Source organism: Electrophorus electricus, chromosome 11, assembly GCF_013358815.1.
Source record: "Electrophorus electricus isolate fEleEle1 chromosome 11, fEleEle1.pri, whole genome shotgun sequence".
In the NCBI taxonomy this organism is placed as follows: Eukaryota; Metazoa; Chordata; class Actinopteri; order Gymnotiformes; family Gymnotidae; genus Electrophorus; species Electrophorus electricus.
Window position 1 is genome coordinate 9603944 of NC_049545.1, and position 17606 is coordinate 9621549.

The 17606-nt window shown below is 42.7% G+C and overlaps 1 protein-coding gene across 1 annotated transcript in view; it reads left to right on the forward strand.

Moving 5' to 3' along the window:
- kcnma1a (potassium large conductance calcium-activated channel, subfamily M, alpha member 1a) overlaps positions 1-17606 on the forward strand; it is a 132206-nt gene that overhangs the window by 82918 nt on the left and 31682 nt on the right. The window contains 9 exon segments of the mRNA XM_027013091.2: positions 147-229; positions 914-983; positions 1266-1421; positions 5117-5226; positions 5642-5710; positions 7136-7147; positions 9998-10084; positions 10210-10286; positions 11905-11913. Coding sequence (XP_026868892.1) covers positions 147-229; positions 914-983; positions 1266-1421; positions 5117-5226; positions 5642-5710; positions 7136-7147; positions 9998-10084; positions 10210-10286; positions 11905-11913 — 673 coding nt within the window.

The following is a 17606-nucleotide window of genomic DNA, read 5'->3' on the forward strand; positions in this document are numbered from 1 at the left end:
ATAATATATATAATATATAGTATATAGTAATATTTATATTTATATATTATATATAAAAGAATAATTATAATACTAATTATATTATAATAATTATTTAATAAATGCTCAAAGCCACCACTCTTTGTATCGTATCATCTACATTTTAGATTGAGTCAGCAGATGCATGCCTGATTCTGGCAAATAAGTACTGTGCAGACCCTGATGCTGAAGATGCCTCCAATATAATGAGGTTAGTTCTACCATTTTCCCCTGAATACGTGTGAGATAAATTTGCTCCCATTAATCAAGTTTGCACAATGTTTTGCTTTCAAACAAGCAGTCTCTTTGTTCTGGAATGCCTGCAGGAGAGTTTCTGGCGTACAGTGTCATATTTGGGGAGTTGAGGTGTGTCAGTCCCCTCTGCAGTTAAAAGGAGGTGTGAATGAGATACTCAAAAAACAACGAGTATCAAGCCCTGCTTAATGCCCAGAACCACACATGTTTTATCTGGAACCAGATGAAAAGGCCTCGCAGAAAAGTTCTCCTCCTCAAGCCAGTTCATATTGCTGCGGGAGGGCAAGGACCATGAGGACAACCATTCTTCAGCTCATTCAGGCCATGTGCAGGCCTTCCATCTAGACCAGACCTGCTAGGAAAATCAAATATTTTTTTAGGCAGAACTCTAGGTGTTCTTCAACACTCTCTCTCTTATAAAGACCTAATGTTGCATAAACCAGCTACATATGCAAATAAATTCCTCACCTCACTTTTACGGGCCCACAGAAAGAAACAGGGCTGAGTTCAAAAGAAACAGTTCAAATGTAGCTCTCAGCGCACTGTTCCCAGAGTCAGCTGTCGAAATGGAGGATTCATTTGGTTTGGTTTGGACATGGATTGAGCTGTGACTTATCTGTAAGTTTCTTTTTTATTACAGAGTAATATCAATCAAGAATTACCATCCAAAGATAAGAATAATCACTCAAATGTTGCAGTACCACAACAAGGTAACACTCAGCTTGGTATTTCTGACCTTGTGTTAAGGTTTGAATACACAGACAGACATGTAATTACATAATCATATTTAGCATTATGTGTGTGATTTCGTTTACAAATAATTAAGCCTCATAAACCATGGTTCTGTAATTTGTTACACAGAGTGTTTTATTCATCTCGACAAATATATTTCTCTTCCAAAGTGGTTCTAACTGTTGATGAACATTCTTCTAACTGAAATGGTCCTAGGAGACTGTCTTGACTTTGCCTGGCTTTGTCTCCTGTGTGTTTAGGCCCATCTGTTAAACATTCCCAGCTGGAACTGGAAGGAGGGCGATGATGCGATCTGCCTGGCTGAGCTGAAGGCAGGCTTCATTGCCCAGAGCTGCCTGGCACAGGGCCTGTCCACCATGCTCGCCAACCTATTCTCCATGAGGTCATACATCAAGGTAGAGTCGCTCCCTGAGCTCCAGCTCAGATAAAAACTCGCATGCCGTCCGTCCTAGTCGCGGAGAGCAGAACCAGCCTCAGAGTCTGTTCCCACAGCAGCTCAATCACCCGGGCCATTATGGCACAGTGTAAATCATCTCCTGAGCCCTGGCGTCTCATTTGGGACCTACTCAGGACAGCAACACAGCATTGCTGTCACCATTATGAAGTAATTTATATGAGTCAATTGCACTGCGGAGGTGAGAATGTAAATTAGTGGTTTTTCTCTTGCTGAATTTACCGTCCCCCTGTGTGCTGATATAGCAGGGAAATGCAGACCATGTGTCTGATCTATAGTCAGCGAGCAGCACCCCAAAGCAATCTGTATATATAGTCTGACTAGGCAGGACAGCCTGATCTGCACACACACACACAGCTCTTTCAAAGGAGCTGTCCTAATGAATGAGAAAACATCCGATCAGAATAGAGTTTGTGAGAAGCAATGACTTACTCCAGCCCTCTAGCCATTTGTAAATTTGGGATGAATGGGTGAAGTGTTTGGGAGGAATGAATGAGTGTTTGGGGTGAATGGGGGAGGCTTTTGGGTCAGGTAAGGAAAGGCTGGATTCAGATGGAAGGGGGACAGAGAGAGTGTTTGGACTGTGGAATTACACAGAGATCGTGAAATTTACTGCCTAATCCAGAGGGAGCTGTAATATTGCCTTTGATTTTTGGACTCAGTGCAGACTCTTAACATCAAGGTGGTGCTCTCCACTGTAAGAGAAACATTCTCATGTCACTGAAAAATGAGGAATCTCTATAATGTCTGTTGAGATGTGGTATGTATGGAAACATCTGCAGGGTACATCACTCCACTCATAAGTCTCTCCCCACAAGAGACAGCACCAGGACCACCCATGCCAGACTGCAGAACACGCACGCACATTTAGAGCCTTTAATGAAAACGGACTCCTCACTCAAATGCACAGGCTGGAATCCAAACATCCTGTCAGAACGCTTCCTACCCGATCAAAGCCCTTCTCTTAAACTGTCAGGCAAGTCTGCTGAGTGTGGAAAAGTAGAGGTCAACATTAGCTCAGCTGCTGGGTCTGAAGCATTTTGAAAAATCAAAATAGGCTGCTGCTCTGTTTTGGAGCCAGTCTGAACATAAAGCCATAGTCTTTAGTCTAAGCTCTGCACACATTCTTGTGTTTTACTTTTATTTATTAATTCTCTTAAAGTGCATACGATTATTTCAGTGGTATAGCACTGTACAAAGAGAGGAACTGCGAAAGGCACTATTCCCATTACTTTAAATGGGATGTAAGTTAATCATAAATAAGAAAATGATGGTCTCCAAAGCAGCTTGATTTTCACTCCTTGTGGCTGCGTGTCGAACTATGGACCATGCTTACAATGTGTGTGGACTTGTTTGTGATTTAAACAAATTTATAATGTTACATCTATAAATGCACTGTGTTCACATGATTGGGTAACAAATGGAATCTCTCTTTTTAATTTTCACAAGTACTGTGCTCTCCAACTGCCAGAGAAACATAATTATTGCAAGTACTAATAACCAAGGATATTACGTTACATTTCAAAAGTTCTGTCATAACATAAGAAAAGTACATAAAATGCAATATTAAAAAAAATGTCATCCTGTAATTTTAATTGGCCAGCACACAGTAATATGTGTAGAGCAGCATTCCTTGTTTGGTGCATTTGAGGAAACTTTCCTGAGATTGCGAAGTCACTGTACACAGCTTTTGTCATTCAGATAAACTCATCATATTAATTAAGGATGTAATTAGGAAAAGCAGGTCAGCAGTGGCACATCACACTGCTCAGTGAAAGCCCAACAGGACAATGTGTGAGAGTGCGTAGCCAGGCTCTCTCAGCACCTCTGCCTCAGAAAAGCAGGCAGAATAGAGCAATCATTTGAGTGGGCACTCAGGAAAAAAAACAGAAGGGCATTAGCAAGGTGTTAATGAGAAACATACATGTGCGGGGATCCCCCCGCACAGAAAGCATTACTTACAGTTTGTTGGTAGAATGTGTACTTGAAGAAGAGATCTTTAGAAAGACCATTAACCAACAAAGAAGAAACAACTGGGGTGTTAAGTTTTGTCAGGCCTCTTGCTTTTTAAGGGTGGTAAACAGAGGAGCTGGCAATCAGACCACACTCCTCCAGCAGTCTGGAGCAGCTCAAGGAAATAATCGCTCCGTCGCTGGAAGAGCTCCTACCCATAGCATTTACATCTGGCCTGACAGGCCTGACACAAACGTGGGAGGTAATTTAGGAAGCCCCAAGTAAATGGCTGCCATCTTTTCAGGGCAGGATGACAAGAGCCCTCCTATTAGCAGTGTCCTTAAACTGCTCGCCCAAAGCACGGCGGCTCTCAGCCCAGTGGATTCGGGGAGGGGGGGATCCCTTTAAGAGTGAAGCCCAGCTCTGAGAGGCTCGCTGCAGTGCGGCTGTCAGGCAGACGCTGGGCTGGAAATGGCGGAATAATGGGCCAAGCTTTGCCTAATAGCACTGCTGCTTATCAAAGCTCGTCGTGCCTTTCTCCTCACACACTTGTAATGAGGGGATGATGACGAGCCCAGAGCTCAGCTCTGGTACAGATATACTGTACACCTTTCACAATGTGCCCTTCATGTAGGACGAGCGTATATCTACTTTCTTTGCCAGTGGCTCTGAAGGCTGTATGCTGGACTGTTGGTTTATACTGCATTGATGTTTATTTGTTATTCTTTCTTGGTTTTTATTTGTTACTAGACCAATATGACCAGTCTCTGTGAACATATTTCTAATATTCATTATGCACTCTGTGACCAAATATTTGATTTTAAGTCTGTAATCTTGAACATTGGGTTTGGAATGAAACAGTGACTACCAGGTTAAAGTGTAGTATTTCAGCTTTAATTAGGAGGTATTTAAATTAATATTTAACCACATAGGAATGACAAGGCTGGGTTACAGTTTGCTAAAAAAGTACATTCAAACTGAGTTCTGGCACAAAGTCTGGGACAAAGTCTTATGGAGGGATGAGATGAATATTAACCTGTGCTGTAGTGATGGGAAGAGGAAAAGTGTGGAGGAAGAAAAGTGACTGCTCCTGATCCTGAAGTGTACCACCTTCTCCGTGAAACATGGTGGCATGAGCATGTATGGCTGCCAGTGGAACTGCCTCACCTGTCTTCATTAATGATGGGACTGCCAGCAGAAGCTGCAGGATGAATTCTGAAGTGTAGAGAAGCGCCTTAACAGCTCAGATCCCACCAAATGCCTCAAGGTTCAGTGGACAGCACTTCACCTTCCAGCAGCCCAGTGACCTGAAATATACTTCCAAAGCAGCCGTGGAGCTTTTAGGGGAGAGAGAGTGGTACGTTCTTGACTGGCCAAGTCAATCACCCTACCTGCGTCCCAGTGAATGTGCATTTAAACCTCCTAAAAGACACTGAAGGCTAAAAGTGCCTGCAGAAATCAGGCTGCATTGAAAATGGTCGATCTTGGGCTTGGCCAACATCCCTGGGGATGATCATGAGAAGTGAGAGATCAATTACAAAACCTGATTTATTGTGTAGACAGATATGTGTTCTGTAATATCTCAGATATAAGGTATAAGGTGTAAGGTATGTGGATGTATTCAGCCATACTTGTGTGAATGACATAAATATATGCTTTCTCCTATGGTTCACTGCTGTACAGATAGAGGAAGACACATGGCAGAAGTATTATCTGGAGGGCGTGGCCAATGAGATGTACACAGAATACCTGTCCAGTGCCTTTGTTGGGCTTTCTTTTCCTACAGTTTGTGAGTAAGTAAGACCATGTCCTTAAACCTAAGCTTCACACTGCACTCTTTTGATTCATGTTTAAAAAACTGCACAATAACTTTGAGGATGTTAAACCTCAGCCTCTAGCGAATATATGTAAAATATTATCTTCTCTTGATATTTCACCATGCAGGCAACTTCACCATCTGTTTGAACATTTAATATTCTGTTTAGTGCTGTTCTTTATCTACTCTACTGCCATGCTGAAGTACACTAACTCTTCCCAATGTTAAAGGTCAAAAGAAGAGTCACAGCTAGAGTACAGTAGTTATACTGTGTAATGGTAGAAATATGCCTTTAACAGTTTAACTGTTTTAAGGCAGAAAGACTGATCTGTTTGTTCTTTCTCTCTCTCTCTCTCTCTCTCTCTCTCTCTCTCTCTCTCTCTCTCTTTCAGGCTGTGTTATGTGAAGCTTAAGTTGTTATTGATCGCTATTGAATACAAGTCCGAGCAGAGGGAGAGCAGGTTCGTCTTCCTTTGCTCCTCCCACTGCATCACAGCACATATACCTGACCAGAGAGGGCCAAAGCAGCTGGGTGTCTCCTTCTGCTTATAGGCCCTCTACAGCTCACTGTTGCACCCGATTAATTTCACCACCATTTGCAATTAACATACAGCAAGGTTTTAATTGAAAAAAACTAAACATTTCCCAGCTCTCTTCCCCTTTGATTATTTGTAATTTGTTTGGTGATTTGGCCTTTAGACTGTTCTCATTGCTGTGGTATCAGCATGTTACTGCCCATGGAGTTATCTGAGTATGGCTCAATGGAGGACAATCCTTAATTGCGACCCTCAGTGTAAAACAGATGCTTATATGTATGTATGAATCAGTGTGACACGACAGAGCCATGACATCACTACTCAAACCCACTGTGATCTATTGATGACGGCTTTACTCCTGAAGTAAAGGGCCTCCCATCAATAGCGCTCCTGTTGCATTTTGTTAACTGAACCATGAGAACTAATAACGTGAAGTACTCTGTCTCAGTAACCTCAACTTACCAAATTCCCCAACCCTTCCCACATCCACAACCTGTCTTCAAATGTTTTTGTATAACCTCTTACTAATGCATTTGATGTATTTCATACCAACTAAAGAGTATGGTGTTAAACCTAACTGGCCTGGAAATAAACCCTGATATATTTTACAGAAAAGTTCCATCTGGCCTTGATTACTCATGGCTTATAGACAGTAGATTTTATAGTTTTCATTCTAGCATAGATGCTTTTTGTTTGTTGGATCCTTTGAAAGCTTTACAAACCTCTGGTTAACATTATATGCAGTATTAAATCTACAGTTTAATTTGCCATTTTGTAATATGCTCTCATATTTGTCGCAGGGCTTAGGTGCATGTCGCATGTCGCAATATTTCAACTTTTAGTTGATATCTAGAAGCTTTTTCAGTTTGATTGATGATTGCGAGCATTTGGCCTGGATGAAAACATAACCCTAGATGCTGTATGTGTTACCTATCCCAAACAGTGCCTCTTTCTTCAAGTATTGTCTGCGCCAACACTTTTACTGTAATCATCTTAATCTGAGATGAAGGTGGAAGATTATATTTACTGCCTGCCAAATATCTTCATGCAGTTGGAGTATTTAAGTGATTTTCACTAAGAGTGTTACTTTAATGCTTTTCTTACTGTGCATAATTTATAGAGGGCACAACACAATCTCCCAGGCTGATGTGAAATATCAGATAGGATATGCTGTGGTGGTTCCTGTCCTGCACTAATAAGCAATGAAAGAAGTCACTGTTTTGCTCTCTACGGTCTTTTACAAGAAGATCGGCTGTGGCACAAATATGATTGATACTTTAAATACCGCCTCATTTTTTGAGTTCATGGCATCATGTAAATGTATGATTTGTAATGTTTTCTTGTTTGCAGAAGCAGAAAGCGGTATGCTCTCTTCCTTATCTTACCCCTCCACACTTTAGATCCTCCATCTGTCAGGAAACAAATTAAGGATATTGTACCAACTCCCTTCTCAAATATGGCCAAAATCTCTCACTTTCTTACTGTGATCCTTGTGCTTCATGCACTAACTTCTTTGCAGGCAGAAAGAGTAGTTCATTTCATTTGAGTCACATGTTTCTTCGTCTGCACCGTGTTCGTTTCGCCTCCATGAATTCCGTTTCTTCGCAGTTTCTTCCTCATTGTTCCAGTTCTTTTTTTCGTGTGTCAGTCAGCTGTGCACATATCAGCTCAAGCTAATGTTTTCTTCCCTTCTGGTTTTTCTGCTACTTAGTCCACCGAAACAGTACTTCATGTTTTTTTTTTGTTTGTTTGTTTGTTTCATCTCACATAACCAAGTGTATGTGCTGACACACAGAAATATGCTAATAAAGTCAATGGTCATATGGAACCTTGACCGTGTAGAAAGACAATACTATATACATTCACTAATACAAGTATCTGTACTTGACAGCATGTATCATTTAAATTTAAAAACCATGTGGCATTAAATGAGTAAATGATGTATTTAGTCTGGTTAAAAAAGGCCACTGTCCATAACAACCATCTTTCTTTAACTTTCTTTGCCACTATAACACCTTATCATGAGTGCATGTGTATAGGATAAACGTCTAGGATGTGGTGTGTATGTGAGTGTAATGGTTTCACAAATCTGTTAGCTATGTTTGTAAATAAATGTAGAGAGGTGCGTGTGTCTGCTTGTGTGTGTGCGTCCTATGGAACTGTCACTCATCACGTACCCTAATGCCTGTGCGTCTCTGAGTAGATGTTTATGAAGTGAGGTCACTTCCTGTCAGTTTGGTGTTCTATACAACAATCCAACTGCACAGAAGTTACTGCAACAGTTTGCATCTACGTGCCGCTGTGCGGTGGCTGCACCTGCTCTGTCTCTCTTCGATGTGCTGTTGGTGGTGACAATCTTGGTAACCGCATGCCTGAACTCTCTGTCACGTGACACATGTGATGCTTGCCTTGTTTCCCATAATATGAGGTTTGAGCAGAATCTGGGCCTCTGTTGCCATGGGATCAGAACATGGGGAGTGCCTTGTGCCTTCACTCCTATTAGGTTTGAAGCCAAACATTGTGAAAATCTCAGATTTGGGGAGCAACGTGTGTGGATATGTTGGTGAACGAGTCAGTTTGTTTACTTTGCCATCTTCTGAACAGCATGCAGAATGTACAGCTTGTTATTATAAAGGGGGAAATTTAATCATATAAAGCTACAAAAAAAGAATTTGCAGAAGTTTTTTTAATTTCATCATATTCCTTTGTTTGTTTAGTTTTAGCAATTTATTTTGCCCCTTAATGGTTATGTAAGTTCAATATCGCTTTATAATGGATTAAATCCCCCTCTTTTGATAGTCATTTCTGATAACATGGTTGTTTGTGGAGCCCAGAGGAAAGAGCTTTGACAGACTATATGACTCCTGCATGCATATCTTAACTCTAATGTGGTCACTAAGTACTAGCGAGCTGCAGTCGCCAGCTCCTCCCTTTCGTCTGGGCTCTGGCCAGGCCAGACGTCTGTCCAATGTTGCAGCCATCACTCAACTCATTGATGACTCCTAACCAAAGGCAAGCATTAATGACTGTGTTGTGTTGTCCCGTCTCTGTCTAATTAATGGGGAATGATACAGTGGCTCAGTAGTGGCTCTCTCATCACTACTGAACTTCTACATTCACACCTAGAATGTTTCTCCAAATGATCAGCCATGTGTGGCAGGGTTAGGACATTCAGAAATATTGGAGGTCCCCTGCTAATAGTAGAGATCATGCAGAGACTTTAACTGTGCTAGCTGATTTGATCTCATTAATGAACAAGATTGATTTGAATGGGCTGCTATATGACTCCAGGCCTGGAGGCCAAATCTTTGGAGACATGTACATGTTGACAAGTAAGTGTATGAAGTTGACAGATGCCTCTGGTTTCAAAGAAATTGTGGACCAGTCAAGTGAATGTGAATATCTTCACATGTACATCTCTATAGAATTGGACTGTGTAACTCTGGCTCGGTTTGGTCTGCTCAACAGAACCCTAAAGTCAGGCTATTCTAGCTGCTCCATACTCAGATGTGTTGTAGAGTTAATACCAGTCTAAGTAGCACAGACTCAGGGTGAGATGGCCTTCTACAGCATGCTGTGGCTGACCAGTGCAGTTAGCTGACCAGTGCAGTTAGCTTCAACCGTGAAGCTCAGCCTGTGGCCTCACTCTAAGAGGCCTGGTCATTCCATAACACTTCACTCCTCGGTTCTAATCCAGGTTAACCACAGCTGTATAGAAGCAAATCTTTTACCATCTGTTTCAGTTCATCTGTAAATCAGAATGCTGCAACTAAACCCGCCCCCCCCATGCAAGCGATGTTAATTGTTTCTTTTACTTCATTCCACAGACAAACCAATCTAAATTAGAAAATGCAGATAAAGAAGAAATTAACTTCTTTTCTTTTTTTTTATGATTCACCAGTTAAGCTACTGTACGTTTGCTTATTTGCTTTGGATGAGAGAAGTAAAGATGGAAACTAGTGACCCACTGCAGTATTTATTTTTAATTTGGAGAGGAATTGTTCCATTATATTCCCTGGAGTTGATGAATATAAACGTATATTCATTGGCGAACTGACCGGTGGTAGTACAGTCCAGAGGCTCTATTTGGCCCTCAAGTGTTTTCTGAAGGGCAGAGAAACGAGTGTACCATTCCTCTTGATTAGAGCATTTGACTGTGCATGCTTTACATGCTTCATCTTAACAAGTGTCATCCTCTTTCTGACTGAACAGCATTCTGATCAACCCCGGGAACCATGTCAAGATGCAGGAAGGAACCTTGGGCTTCTTTATAGCCAGTGATGCCAAAGAGGTCAAAAGGTTTGCACATCCTTCACCTGGGAGACTTCCCACTGAGTGACTAGTGTCTGCTTCTCTCCTGGTAATGGTAGCACTTGTAGTCTGCATGTACTTATTGGTCATTTTGATGGGTTTTTCTCTCTCAGAGCATTTTTCTACTGCAAAGCTTGTCATGATGACATCACAGATCCCAAAAGGATCAAAAAGTGTGGCTGCAAGAGAGGTAAAGAACCCACCCACCATACGCATCCATATCTCACTCGTTCTAGGGAGAGCAACAGACCTTTTGTATCTTTTAGTATTTTGAGATTTTTTTAATATTTTGTATAGTCCTGATCTCAGTCTGATCAAAATTGTTTTAGTGTTTAATTGTCAAGAGAATGGTTGTGTTTTCTGTTTCCTGTTTGTTTCATTTTGATTTTTGTGTGTCTCTTTTGCTTTAAGCTCAAAGCTTACTGCCTTTTGGATCTACTCAGTGCCACTATTAAATGTAAAAACTCTCTAAAGATTGTGATAATGAAGGTGCTGCTTCAGTATAGGGTGAGGGTGACCTGTACATCAGGAATAAAGCTCTTCAAGATGTGGATAGGCTTGAAATGATGCCTGACAGTGGCAGGTTCCCATAGAGGCAGAGAAGAAAGGGGAGAGACACATTATTAAGAAAGTGAGGGAGAGAAGGGGGGGGGGGGGGTCAATGAGTGATGACAAGGAGGGTGGGGGGGAAAGAATATGGAAAAAAGGCAGCTAGTCATCAGCATGCTAATGACTGAGGGAGAGGGAGAGAGCGAGAGAAATAGAGATGGGAAGAGGCAATGACGTGATTAGTAGGGCTGAAGAGAGAGGCTGTCAGCCCACGCTAGCATCAGTGGGAGAGATGCCCAGATAATGGCACCAGTCAGGTGGAAAAACAAAAGGCAAAGAGCCCTGGCCCACCCTTGTCAGACACACTGCAAACACACTCCTGGCCCGCCATCATTTTACTAATCATATCCACCCTGTTTACCCAGAGAGCCCCCGCGCTAGTCGCGTTCAGACTCGCCACTGTCATCTCCCACTGCCTCAGCTCAGCAAGAACACATTCTGACAGGAAAGCACTGGAGTGGAAAGCAGAGAGTCATGAAGATTTGTATTGCTGGATGTACAGGTTGAGTCCACTGACTGTTCCACTCATTGTCAGTGGTTATTGCAGCATAGATCATTAGATGCAAACTGAGTAGGTGTGTGGTTATGCAGGTATTTCATTATTTTTATGTCTGAGTGGAGGAAACATTAACATGAATGTAGGAATAATGCATTGTTATTACCTGACCTATATAAGCACTTATCCAAAATGGTTAGCCATGTGATGAATAATTTAGCAAAGATCTCCCTGAACACAGGGAAAGGTCAGTAATGCAGACTCTAAACTATCCCCCTGCCCCACAGCCAATAGCTTTAAACGGCGCCGTGTCTGATTTTTTTGTTCAAGTCTCAGTGATTTTACCACAGCCACGGCCTGCTGAAGGTGACCGGAGATTAGGTCAGAAAGCAGGCACTTGAGTCTAACCAAAGCTGCTTTTATGATCATTTTTTTCTCTTTTTGTTGATATTCACCAGTATGAGTTATGGATATAAACTGACTAATGTTTTCAGCTCAAAATCGAAAGAAGCTGATTTAAAACCACTTCACTGAAAGAGAGATGGCCTTTCCATTGCTGTAACAAAAGTTTGTGTTTCTTTATTCTTTCTTTCTTTGTTTTGTTTTTTTAATCCTTATTTTTTGATCATTGATGCACTCTTTGATGTATTTCCCTTCTTGCTGCCATGGAATATGCCTCTTTATTTTACCCCCTCACTGGTAGTGATATATTGTGAGTAAAATCGGGTTCCCCGTGGCCCATAGTGCAGTGTAACTGTCTCTCTTTCTGCTGATAGTATATACCTATATCTATGTTGCATGTACCAGTCCAGCTGCTACATCCTCCCCTCACCTCTCATCTCTACACTGTCCTCAGCCCAAACACCAATACAGTAGAGTAGCGCCTGGAGGGAGGCCACCCAGGTCTGGCCTGATCCCTCTCCATGCCCCACCTCATGACTTTCCCGCCAAACGACAGAGATGTCTGTCCGCTTTAACCTCAATGACCCACAGTCGTCCTTTATAGGAACCAAGGCAATGTTCATTTGACCTGATCACACATAAAAGTTTGAATCTGTTTAAGCCCCCTTTTTTATGTGGTGTCACTCTCCCTCACTACCCAAAATTAATGTGGGGGCAATCCACAATATGCTGGTGATACTAGTCGTGCACTTTAAAGAGGTCAGAGGAGGGGAAAGATCCATGTCTGTGCGTCCCAACGCTGTTAGATACAAATGTGCAAGATGCTGTATTTTCAGGAAGCAGAAAGCGTCCCGTGGGAAGTTCCTCAGATGCTTAGATGTAACAAGCATTGTCTCCTAAACACAATCAAAACAATCCGGTTAACCTTTGCCCTGCCCATCCTCAACTCCAGCTTCCCAGGGCCTGGCCAGCTTCTCTTCAGCACAGACCACCTTGTCCCTAGTCTCAGAATTGAAATGATCCAGCTCTACATTTCAATTCTCTCCAATACCTGGGCCCTTTTTTACTCACTGCCAATGACTGGAATACCTTTCAGTATTAGAGTCATGGCAGTAGGACTGGCCTAGCTGCTGTACACTAAGTGGCCTCTAGATGGCAGAAAAGTTCTGTTGTTGAGCTAGGCGTAGAACTGGAACACTGAGGTCCTCACAAATCTGTTTAGCAAGAATGCTGTCAGAAGAAGGGTTAGTTTGGTGTGAATGGTAAGGTTTTTCTCACTTGTCACTTGGTTTGCTTTATATAATTCTCCCAGTGGAATATAGTGGAGTACTTTTTTCTTTTTCTTCTTCTTGTTATTTATTTGTGGACATCTGCTGCCTGTATGTTGGTGATGTGATATAATTCTGCAGGTATTTAGATATATTTTCTTAAGCTTTTCTTTTGAGAAAAGCTTCATTGTGGTTTCTATGGCCTTTTCATTTAGAATGAGCTTGAAAATTGGTAGTTCATTGTGACATAGCAGCATTAATCATTACAAGTACTTTACCTCACCAATCATATTTGGATTCTTTGTTTTGTAGTGTGTCACATTATTTTTCACTAATGATTGGATATATGTGATTCAGGGCATACATAGGTATACTGGCAGCATTCTCGCTAAATATGGTGATCATGTTCAAGAGGCTTCAGTTAGGCTCTGTGTGTAGCTGCGTTAAGTCACTCACATCATCCCGTTGTCTCGTGTGTCCTCCCTCCATTTTCTCTCTGACTAACATAGACACATGATTTATGCTTTGATGAATGTCAACCTTAAACCCCCGATGTGACAGATTTCAGCATGACATTGAAGTCTTAGCCTCTGTGCTGCAGGGCGCCGCCCTGAACTGTTTCTGTCCTGCAAACAGTTGACTAGCCTTGCACTCGAATGCTGAGGCTGCAGGCACCTCTCTGCATGCTCACGCTCCCTGACTTCAGCTCCTCTGCATGGTCCTATGGGAACAACAGTCCCTGAGGTTGTGCTCACAAAAGGCCAAGGAATGTACCCCATTCTCTTGTTGGCATATTACTGAAATTGGCCTTTTAATTTAGGCTAATGTCCTCAAATAGAAGCCAAAAGCAGGATTTTCCCTGCAGACAGTGAGGGTGCCCTACTTGATTGCGGTCAGTTAATACAGCGGCACCAGGAGAATGAGTACCAGGGACTGTTTATTTATTTATTTGTTTGTTTGTTTGTTTATTTATTTATTTTAAAGCAAAATCACAGCAATCAAATACTGCTGTAGCCTCTCAGCACCACTCCCCTGAAGCACGCATATATACACACACACCCACACACACACACCCACACCACAACACACACACACACCCACACCCACATACATTTCCACATGTGCACACAAAGTGCTTGGATTATTATATGCCAACCTGCCACACTCGGTATTCGAAAGACTACTGCAACAAATAAAAAAGGAGCAACGTTTCTATGTCTTATCTTTGCATGTAATCCACAATCTCCTGCTCAGCTCAGTGTCCTGGGGGAGGGGGGTGTGGTGGGTTGGCATAGGGTTCAGCGAAGAGTCTGATGCCTCCTTTAGAGCCTGTAGCTTAGTGTGATGCTACTGACAGGGCCCTGCCGCTGCATGATGGGATACAGGTACGTGATCCTCTCCTTTAGACATAGAGGATAAAAAATATGAACCAAGTTTTTGCTGCTGAAAGCATTTACCCATCCCTCTCTGCCTGAATGCCCCTTGCCCCTACCCTCTGATCCTACTGTCATATCTGACCTCTTGACCTTTTATGACACGATCAGCCTTAGGGCACAGCTTGACCCTAACAAGATGGCTGTTTTTGGGGGGATTTTTTTGTTTGTTTTTTGAAAAGCAAGCCATAAATAAGGCATCCATTGTAAAGTGCCAAAAAAAAAAAAAAATCTAAATCTTCTAAATTCAAATATCAATGGAAGCCAATTTGGTCTCGTGAATATACATTTGCTGCGTTTTATGCGTTTTAGCTGGGTGAGCAGGAGCTGCTCATTCATTGGTCATCAATGGGTCAAGCCTGTGAGAGCTCACTGCTAAGGCTTTGCACTTTCTGTTCTTTATTAAAAAACAAAACCTTACCTTCAGACATCCCTGGTTGATGAACTTTTTTTTCCTTGCCATTAACCTGCTGCTTCTCCTCTCCTCTCATCCAACACGTGACTGTAGCCAAGATGTCCGTCTACAAGCGAATGAAACTGGCATGTTGTTTTGATTGCGGGCGCGGTGAGCGCGACTGCTCGTGCATGTCAGGCAGTGTGCATAGTAACATGGACAGCCTTCAGAGGGCCTTCCCACTATCTTCTGTCTCTGTTCATGATTGCTCAACCAGTTTACGTGCCTGTAAGTTCGATCTCTAACCACGCGTTCTTTCATGTCTGTGGCCTGTGTTTGTGTCCGTGATGTTCCACCTGTATGCTGTGACTCTTTCCTGTTTGCCTCCCTTACCCTGCCCGCCCCCTCTATGATGTGGCTCCATTGTTTCCCTGTCTGTGGCTTTTATTTATTTATCGATCTATCTATCTATCTATTCCTTGTTTACTTCTTTATTTTAGTGAGTGTGCTGGTTTCTTGATGAGTATGATTTGCTGTGTAGTGGTCTGGTGGCAGTGGTGGTGTTGTGGCTTCTCTGTGGTGGTGTTGCAGTAGGTTTTAGGCGGGTGTTTGTCACCGCATGCTGTGTTAGTGGAGCACTAGCGCTGTGCTGGTGTGCTGGCACGGTTGGTGCTCAGTGTAAACCATGACCAAGCAGGCTTATATGTATATGTGCAAAGAAAAGTATGTTTGATGTTTTTGAACACAACGTTGATGGGCTTTGTCATATATGTACCATGTGTTGATGCTGATGATGTTTGATTTGTAATAGAGGACAATACAAATGTCTTGCTAACTATACTTTTTTTTCCCCAAGTAAAGCAGCTTCAAACTCCTGAGATCATTTTCTAAATATGTTTTGAGTGTTAATGTGTGTTGTAATGTAATTTCTGTATGGGGACAATGATAAAAAGTTCACTGTGAAATATTTGACCAATATTTCAGTATGTTCCGGATGAGAAGCACTTCTGTGATGATGCAGTAAAGTCAAATGTACCTGAAGAGCTCTGTCCATTTGTAAAGATCCTGTTGACTTCTTTTTTACAAAGTGATATTGTAAACATACAGATATTAGTATCAATTTCCTGCTTAATTGATGTTTCCAATGTTTTATTTCAATACAAGATATTCCATCACCAGGAGAAATAATTGTCATCTATCATTCACATGCCACATGTTTTAGTTTGTTTAGAAGAGCATCTTTATTAATAGAATGTTCATACCGAGCTTAGTTCAAGAGTAAGTGCACATTGGAGTCTGTGCTCCTATTCTTGGATAGTCATCTTTAGCCATAAGCCTCACCATTTCCATAAGCTGAAAGGAAACTCTTTCCCCTCACAGAGAATTTGCCTTTATGAACTACCCAGTTGAGTGGGTGAACAAAGCAGTTTCCCCTCACTGCAGGATCTGATACTCTCCCCTGCTCAATAGTTTTCTCTTAGCCAGCAACCAGCGGAGGAAAAAAGTCAATGTCCTTTATTTAATACCTTGCGTATCGCAGTGGGACTGTCTGACTCAATGTAAAAGTTAAAAGGAGATCTCCTGGCAGAAGCTCAGTTGGAGCAGTGATTGGGTGCAGTTGAGGCGACCGTGATCGGGGCCGTCCAATGACCGACGCAGCTGGCTATGCGGAAGCACGGGCTGTGGAGGCGTCTTCTCATTAAGCCCGAGCAGATGTGAAATACTAACGTGTCTGTCAGTTAGGCCTGGCAGTAGCTGGGGCTGCTTATCAGAGCAGGGGTCAGTTCAGACGTTAGAGCTGCTCTCCGGCCGCTCGATGTGTCCTGCTAGATTAGCGTCAAACATGCTATGATGGGCTTGGCTTCGTGGCTCCTGTTTTGGTCTGGGTGATATCCCTGGATACCAATTACTGGCCATTACATTGTTACTGATCTCCCTTCTCCCCATCATCCCTTGTTGGATTTCAGGAAATCCTTTTGCTGTCTTAGTGCTTTTTTTTTTGCTCCGCACCGCTTTTGAATTGAGTATGTGTTCGGTAAAGCTTCAGAGCTCTGACAGTTGTTCCGGCCAAGGGTTTGTTTTCCTTTCTCTTATTGGTTTTATGTCAGAACTAACATAACATTTCTATGATGAGCACTTAATGCTGAGCTTCCATCTGACTTTGATTCCACTCAGTTCAATAATTGATTTCTTTTGGACTCAATCTCGCATGCAGTTTCAAGTTCGGGTTGTTCAAACAATACTCAGATCACACATAAATGCAGAGAGCGTTCACCCCACTCCTACATGTGGTTGAGTTAGTTAGTCTCACCGCCTTTGGGAACCTCCCGCTTGCTAGTCTTCTTTAATTCCATGGGCCGTGAATGAATGGGGGCAAAGCAGCCGGTAAAATGAGAACTGCGTGTTCCAAGCCTTCTGCAACCCATAGATCACAACGCATATATATCACAGTGTGGCTACAATGAGCTCTGTGCTGTAGACTTCTACCTAGAATTATATGAGTGCAGTTATTACTGAAATAATACAGCTCCCTTGGCTACAATAATTCTGCAGATGTAGGACATGGCAGTGGAGGCGCTCTGGATCAGGGGCGTGGCTTAATGTTGGTTGCCTCCTCCGCCCAGCCCTGCCGCTCTCCCTGTCGCTCTCCCTGCCGCTCTCCCTGCCGCTCTCCCTGCCGCTCTCCCTGTCGCTCTCCCTGCCGCTCTCCCTGCCGCTCTCCCTGTCGCTCTCCCTGCCGCTCTCCCTGCCACTCTCCATGCCACTTCATGCCGGCGGCCACCTGGATGCTAATGCTTTGTCTCGCTAGAGCAAGTTAAAGAGTTAGTAGCCTGAGGAAGAGATGCCAACGAGGGCCAGCGTTTGCTGATGGCTGCAGCTGAAGACCAGAGAGTGTTTGATGCAGAGC